The sequence below is a fragment of the Myotis brandtii genome, unplaced genomic scaffold (genome assembly GCF_000412655.1).
Source record: "Myotis brandtii unplaced genomic scaffold, ASM41265v1 scaffold915, whole genome shotgun sequence".
Classification (NCBI taxonomy): Eukaryota; Metazoa; Chordata; class Mammalia; order Chiroptera; family Vespertilionidae; genus Myotis; species Myotis brandtii.
In genome coordinates, this window is record NW_005371769.1 from 993,315 (window position 1) to 1,000,498 (window position 7,184).

At 51.1% G+C, this 7,184-nt stretch overlaps 1 protein-coding gene across 1 annotated transcript; it reads right to left on the reverse strand.

Moving 5' to 3' along the window:
- Positions 1-1,014: 1,014 nt before the first annotated feature.
- On the reverse strand, positions 1,015-6,696 carry GID8 (GID complex subunit 8). The gene is made up of 5 exons (XM_005885571.2): positions 6,619-6,696; positions 4,501-4,630; positions 3,367-3,563; positions 2,864-3,061; positions 1,015-1,911 (listed from the first exon to the last, which is right to left on the reverse strand). Exons 2-5 carry the CDS (start codon positions 4,616-4,618, stop codon positions 1,738-1,740), a joined length of 687 nt encoding a protein of 228 aa, XP_005885633.1. The 5' UTR covers positions 4,619-4,630; positions 6,619-6,696; the 3' UTR covers positions 1,015-1,737.
- Positions 6,697-7,184: the final 488 nt, after the last annotated feature.

The window sequence follows — 7,184 nt, forward strand, 5'->3', positions numbered from 1 at the left end:
GGGGGTAACGTGGGGATAAGGACACATATGTAATATCTTAATCAATAAAAAATATATTTAAAAAAAAAAAAAAAGAAAAGGTGGTGAAGCCCTAACCAGTTTGGCTCAGTGGATAGAGCATCAGCCTGCAGAATGAAGGATCCCAGGTTCGATTCCAATCAAGGGCATGTAGTTGCTGGCACATCCCCAGTAGGAGGTGTGCAGGAGGCAGCTGATCAATGTTTCTCTCTCATGGATGTTTCTAACTCTCTATCCCTCTCCCTTCCTCTCTGTAAAAAAATCAATAAAATAAATATTTTAAAAAAAAAGAAAAGGTGAAGACTATGCTGCGTTATTGGTGCATCTCTAAAAATGTAGTTTCATCTCCATCTCTCTCCTAGCATTTGTCTTCTAGCTTCTACTGTAGTTAAGTATCAATGACCTGAATGTGAAACCCTCTCCCCTCACTTTTTTTTGTCCTCCAACCTCAGAAGAAATGACCCAAGGTCACACCTGAGGTGACTACTGAAGCGGTCAGAGTGGAAACGTCACGGGTGGCATGTGGGTGAGGCAGAGGCTAGGACGTCCATGGTGACTGTGCATTTGACCTCCGTGTCTGTGACGGACTTACAGAACCACCAGGATGCCCACACTGCCCACTGCTCTACCCACTGGGGACCTCAGCCTGTCGGGGAAGCTGTTTGTTCCGAATCCCATGGCACTCATGTGTCCCCAACTACACACGCTGCCACTTCTAAGCTCTCCACCCCTGGGCAGAAGACAAACGTGAGCACAGAACTGAGAAGCCTACAGAACCAGCTGGTGTGAGCCGATGAAACCATGAGGCTGAAGTGCGAGACCTCCAGCCAGCCGCATGCCCCAGCCGAAGCCTCCACCTTGTCAGGGCACGGTGTCCCCCTCACAGTGCTGGGCAAATGGCCCTCCAGCTGCAGGACCAGATGAAAGCATTGCCATCACCAAGCCCTGAAAACAAAAGGTTTGTTTGCAATGATGATTAAAACTTTTTTAGAGGCATTTTGGTCTTTCTTGAAATCAAAGCATAACCTTTATTTTCAATAGAACTGCGCAGAAGAGATGGTTTGTTAATCCACCAGGAAAGAGTCTCTGACCACAGACAGCACCAAAATATATATTTGAAAAATTAAAAAACACACAGCCCACCCGTCACACACACGTGTCCCCCAAAGCCACACAACCCAGACCGAAGGGAAAACAAACCAAACTCGATGCCCTCACACACAAGAAGTCTTTGAGTTAGGGTTTACAAGTTTATATAGTCTCTGTCATGAAAAAACAAACAAAGGCCAGGTGAAAGGGCAACTTGTACGCGGAGACAGGAGAATGAGGAACGCGTGTCGTCTGCCCACAAGCTCTCAGAAAGCAGGACAATGACCAGTGCTTCCCGTAGACTCTGGGGGGCCTGGAGGGTCACTGGTGTCCGTAACAGGACAGTGCAGTGGCCAGGGAACCCTTCAGGAGCAGGACACCTCAAGCGCCAGGGGCCACTGCCACTACCTTCAGGATGTGCCGCATGCGGTCGGCACCAGGCTTCCGAAGACAAGGTGTCATTCACTGCAAGCTTTCCAGCGCTCAAAAGGGCCATCATTCCTTTAAAAAAGGTGCTGGGCTCCCCAAAAGTAAAGGGGGGACAAGAGTTTCTACTGCAGTAAAAATCTCCCAGTCAAGCCGGACATTCCAGCGAGTCCGTGTGATGACACACGGGGTCCCCACACAGGTCTACTTGGGCTCCTCGATGACGCCTTTGCTGAGATCTGTCATTTTGGGGTACTTTACTTTCTTCTGGTCCAGCTCATTCTGAGCCCAAAGGAGCAATTTCAGTAACTTGGCCAGTTTGGGTGTTGACTCCCGGTTCTCATAATCCAGGACAGCCTGGTTCACTTCGCTCCACACCTGGAAAAGACACGTCCAATCAGCCAGCCACACGCAGGCAGCCAGAGAGTGTGTTACAGCACGCATTTTATCCATCTGCAGAGGCCTATAACCACTGACACACATGAGGCCCTCTGCATGACACACACACACATTCCTGCCCACAGGGAGCTCACAGTCCAGTTGGCAAATGTCACACCGGGCCTAGATGGCAGTTCAGTGCCATGAGCCGGCCTGGAGGGAACTGAAAAAGAGGAAGGAGCAGGCAGGGGTGACAAGCTCCATCCTCAAAACCTCAGGGAGCCTGCTGTGGCCTGAAGGACAGTGGAGGGGCCATGGGAGGACAGGCAGCTGTACTTGGGGCAACGACTGACGAAATGTTGGCTGGAATACAGAACCAGCAGTGAGGACAGAAAGCTTCAGAAACAAGTCTGGGATTTTAAATAAAAAATACTTAGGACCCCTATTTGTAAGAGGCTCCAAATACACAGGAGGACGGCTAAGATAAATGAGAAAAATCGGCAGAGCTTGGATACAGCTGACCCTTGAACACCACCATACGTGGATTTTTCGATAAGCACAGTTGGCCCTCCATACCCAAAGGTGGGTTGTGCCTCCACTATTGGGATCCGTGGAGGTGAGGGGCAGCTGCATGCACTATCACACCATTTTATACAAGGGACTTGAGCCTCCAGAGATTCTGGTACCCACAGGGGGTGTTGTCCTGAAACTAACCCTGCCGTGGTTATGGAGGAACGACTGTAGTTAGGTTCCATAGGAGTCAAAGTCATACATGTGCCCAGAAACCCCACATTGTTCAGGGTTGCTGTGCTGCTGGGTAAGGTCACAGCACGCTGCACCTAGCTCCACACGATGAAGAACAGAACACCAGGAAGAACTGGTGCTATCATACCAGTGCCACACGCCCAGCATGATGTGTCCCTCACTCAGTCACCCCATGTGGGTTCTATACCTTCTGTCTCTGCATCATATTCAGAAGATCTCCAAAGGGCGAGTCCTCGGGATTATCGAAGGCCAGCAGGGCCAGCGTGCGCTCCATCTCTGTCAGGCACTCCCTGCTCTCCTCCCCCTGCTCCGCCAGCTGCGTCTGCGCGAACTCCAGCGCCGCCTCGGTCTCCCGCTGGCGGATCAGCTCGATCAGGTGCTGTTGCTAGTCAGGGGCCAAGGCGCACAGACTTACACACTGCACCTGGGCCAGCAGCCCCTAGCGGCACCAGGCTACTCTCTAGTCAAAAGGACAACTTAAAGGACACTTTTCTAGCACCTGAGTTATTAAATTTGCATTTTAAAATCAAGAAACCACTTCTGAAATACATAACACAACAGCTAACTCAAACCCCTTCCCCACGTAAATTAAACGATGTTCTATTAACACAGATTCACCCGACACTTCTGAATCATCACAAGTCACCTATCAGGGGTCCACAGAGCAGACAACTTTCAACCAAAACTCACCTGCAGGTGGAAGTAAAGGTAGCGGTTGGTGTCCAGCAGTTCTGGGTGGAGGCTGTTGATCAAGGCGATTGCCTCCTGAATCTGCCCCTTTAGGATCATCTCACGGATTTTGATCCGCTCATCAAGGGTTTCTAGATCCACACTAGGCTCAATCCCGGACTCCATTCGAAACTTCTCTGCAGCTTCCTTAAAGCCCTCTGGAAATGAAAACTGGCCTCACTGCTCAGAAAGTCAGCAAGACATTAAACACAAAGCCTCTTCATCGCTGTCTGCCCCATCGCCTCGAGTAAATCACCCCCACATGAACCGTACTTCCTCAGGGACTGGGTGTTAGTATCTTTGTGAATTCCTGGGTAGGCCTTGATATACAGAAAGTGAAGCCAGACATATTGGCGTGGGCTCCCTGAAAGAGGCTGCAACCCAGATCCAGTTGCAGAGCAGCTGCAGGTCTGTTCCAGGTGAGGCAATAACTCACAGCCTCAAGGACCCGGCCCCTCCCTCCTCTCCACTGAGTCCACAGCCCCCCCCTCTGAAGCAGCCTGTTTGTCCTTCTCTATATACACACACAGCCACAAGCTCACGTTTCCTCCTCACCTGTCAAAAAGTCTCAGCAGAGGCCAGTGGGGAAGGGGCACTCAGAACTACCAGGAAGGAGACTCCTCCCTTGTGGAAACGTCTGGGCTCCCCACCAATGCAGAACCCCCTTTCCTTTCCACTATCACAGAGGACGGCATGTCAGCTACAGACCACTTGCTTCCCTCATGGTCTGCCCTCCGTCTCCTTTGAGTTGAGCACCTTCTAGAAACAGTGCAATATAATTTACCAGACTGGCCAGGGGAGATCACTCAGGCTTCAAATGTATTTTAGAACATTCTTAATGATCTTGATTAACTGCAAAAATGTCAAAAGCCAAAAAAATTGATTTTTGCCTCAGGTACTATTATTTCAGAGACAGGAATAATGATCTCCTAGCCCAGAGAGGAAATCTTTAACGTGATAATATACAAATCTGGTATGCTCACACTGGGTTTTATAATGCCAGCACAAACCTAACTGCACACAGAACTTCAGTAGTAAACTCTGAGTGTGTACACAAAAGGGAGCAGCTGTAGCATCCTGACTGCAGGCTGTTACCTGTGACGAGGTAGTTCATGATGAGGCGATTCATGTCTGCTCGCTGCACGTGTAAGTTGTTGAGCTTTTCCATCCACTCATCTTTTGTGATTTCATCAGGTTTTTCTGTATAACTCATTCTGCTTTATTTCTACAGGGGAAAAACATTTTAGGAATTGGTGAAGAATTCTCCAACAATTGTGATCGCTTCAGAAATAACACAGTGATATAGTAAGAAGCAATAGAGAGCGGGAAGATACTTTAACTCTGGAGAACAGCAATGCAAAGGGCCTCTGACCCCAGCACAGCGTTAGGGACCAGGAAGAAGACTTGGTGTTCAGAAGGCCGCTTTCATGAATGCAAGAAAGAGCCAGGGATCAAAGAACCAAGAGGTCATCTGAGGTGGGACTGAGCGAGGCTGAGGAGGGAGTTTAGATAGCGTCTCTCCGAAGTGCAAAGGGCAGCTGCCAGAGGTATGAGCCAAAGCATTACATATTACATCCACACTCAAGAGGAACTGGCAAACGACCACCAGGCCAACAAAAACTAAGAAGTGACACCACCAGCATCACAAAGACCCAGCGTTGTCCCGAGCTCTCCCTGCCGCCAGAGCAGCAGCAGCTATGAAAAATGTGTCAGCCCTCATGAAGCCAAACACAAGTGCTCCTACAGCCCCAAGACTCTACGCCCGCCACACCAGACTCGAAAACTCACCACCCTCACCAGACATACAAGCCTGTCCACAGAAACACTGCTCCAGATGGCAGGAACACAGAAGCCATGCGCCACACGTCCAGCCAACAGCAGCATGGACCAGCAACTGTGTTCCCAGGACCACAACCCCAGGCTCCAAACCCTTGGGCGGGTGTGTGAGGATCCAGAACTTTTCAGACCACACAAAACCTACGTGACAGTCTACACCAGGGGTCCTCAAACTTTTTAAACGGGGCCAGTTCACTGTCCCTCAGACCGTTGGAGGGCTGGACGATAGTTTTAAAAAAAACTATGAACAAATTCCTATGCATACTGCACATATCTTATTTTGAAGTAAAAAAACAAAACGGGAACAAATACAGTATTTGTATTTGCATGTGGCCCGCGGGCCGTAGTTTGAGGACCCCTGGTCTACACTATATGACATGGTGCCCTCTTGGGTTTGGGGCAGCACCCCATTATCGCACATCATCTCTTCTGTGCAATGGGTGAGTATTAGTGCTGAGGGGAATATAGGCCATTCAACAGCCTCCACCTCGAAGAGGTTAAAAACAAAAGCAAGCACTTGGTTTTCAGAGCTATTTGGATTTAGTTTGCTGAGACGGGATTGTGAGCGAGGGCTCACATGGCAGAAGTTACCAAAGGGGTTGAAATGAATGAAGACAGCTACATGGACTGCTCTTAGGAACGAGCTGATGAATATAGCAAAGTGCAGCAGACGCCCACGTGTGGCAGACAGTTTAGTAAAGAACAAAAGCAAGGCAAACTGCATAACATGTGCTTTAGCAGTAAACACACATGAAATGGGAAATTGAGGAGGTGCCACCAAGAAGGAGGGGTGGACGGGTGCCGGCCCTGGGAGAACCACCTGGGCTTCTGAAGTGGGGGTGCCGCCACAGTCCACTTCCTTTTGATTTCTCGTCACTGACATACCCATTAGGAACACTGCTTTATAGACAGCAAAGTACATGCTCAATGCTTCAATACATTTTTAAAAATTTTAAGATAGCCAATGTGGAGTGGTGAGAGTTGAGCAGAAAGACCACTAAGGAGCCACCCAAACAAGAGGGACCAGGGGCAGATGTGCTGGGGACACCCGTGGGCCTTGCTGCTGGGACGACTGGAAGGCTGAAGCTGAGCCCCTGAAGGATGGCGCCACAGTGAGGAGGCGGGGCTGGGCCAGGAACAGGTTTGGGGAGCAGGGCCAGTTTGGGCTGCCGTCAGACATGCGGCTAGGCAGCTCCAGGAGGCACCTGGATTACAGGTCCTGAGCTCCGCGCTGGGAGCATTAATCAGGGAAACACTCGCCAGGAAGTAGGGACAGCAGATCACCCAGGGAGGCAGTGTGGGTAGGGAAGCAGAGGGACACAAGACAAAGTCCTGGCTCGTGGGAGATCCAACTCTCGGAGAGCACCGGAGACAAACCCGAGAGACGCTGTTCTTCACGCAACCCCTCGCGGACGCGGCCCACGGCGAAACTCAGATCAAACTCTCACTCCCACTCGGGACAAAAAGACACCCGTCTCTGAGTTCTCAGGGGACAACCACACCGCCGGCACCGCTCCTGGACGGCGAGAGAGACTTCCGACAGCGACCACTTCGGAGAAGTCAGCGGCCAAACTCCAGCAGACACAACGGAACAGTCCGGCTCCGACGGGGGCACTCGCTCCCCGAGCAGCAGGCTCCGTTCTCGCCGGTTCGGTGTCTGCAGGAAGCAGTTGTTATGAACATCGATCTCCTGGCAAAGACGCCAGTGCCGTGTCTCAGTATTCTGCTTCCGAACGCCAAGCCGCCCCGGCGGTATTCTCCTGGTAGGACCACAGCGCCGGGCAGCTTCGGCCGGAGCAACCGGCAGTTTGACTTGCAAATCCAGGGGGCGACGCCGCCGCCGCCCGAGAACAAGCCGCGACCTGACACCTGCTCGGACCTGGGACCCCTGAAGACCCCGCGCAGGTCCGACCCCTCTCCAGCCTCCTTTTTGCCCCGCCGTG

Bases quoted from the DNA above. Each gene is read 5' to 3' on its own strand.
- GID8 (XM_005885571.2), bottom strand. From the start codon at position 4,618: ATGAGTTATACAGAAAAACCTGATGAAATCACAAAAGATGAGTGGATG. The intron at 3,062-3,366 runs GTGAGTTTTGGT...GCCCCTGACTAG, and splicing joins ACCTTTACTTCCACCTGCAG to CAACAGCACCTGATCGAGCT. The intron at 1,912-2,863 runs GTATAGAACCCA...TGTCTTTTCCAG, and splicing joins ATATGATGCAGAGACAGAAG to GTGTGGAGCGAAGTGAACCA.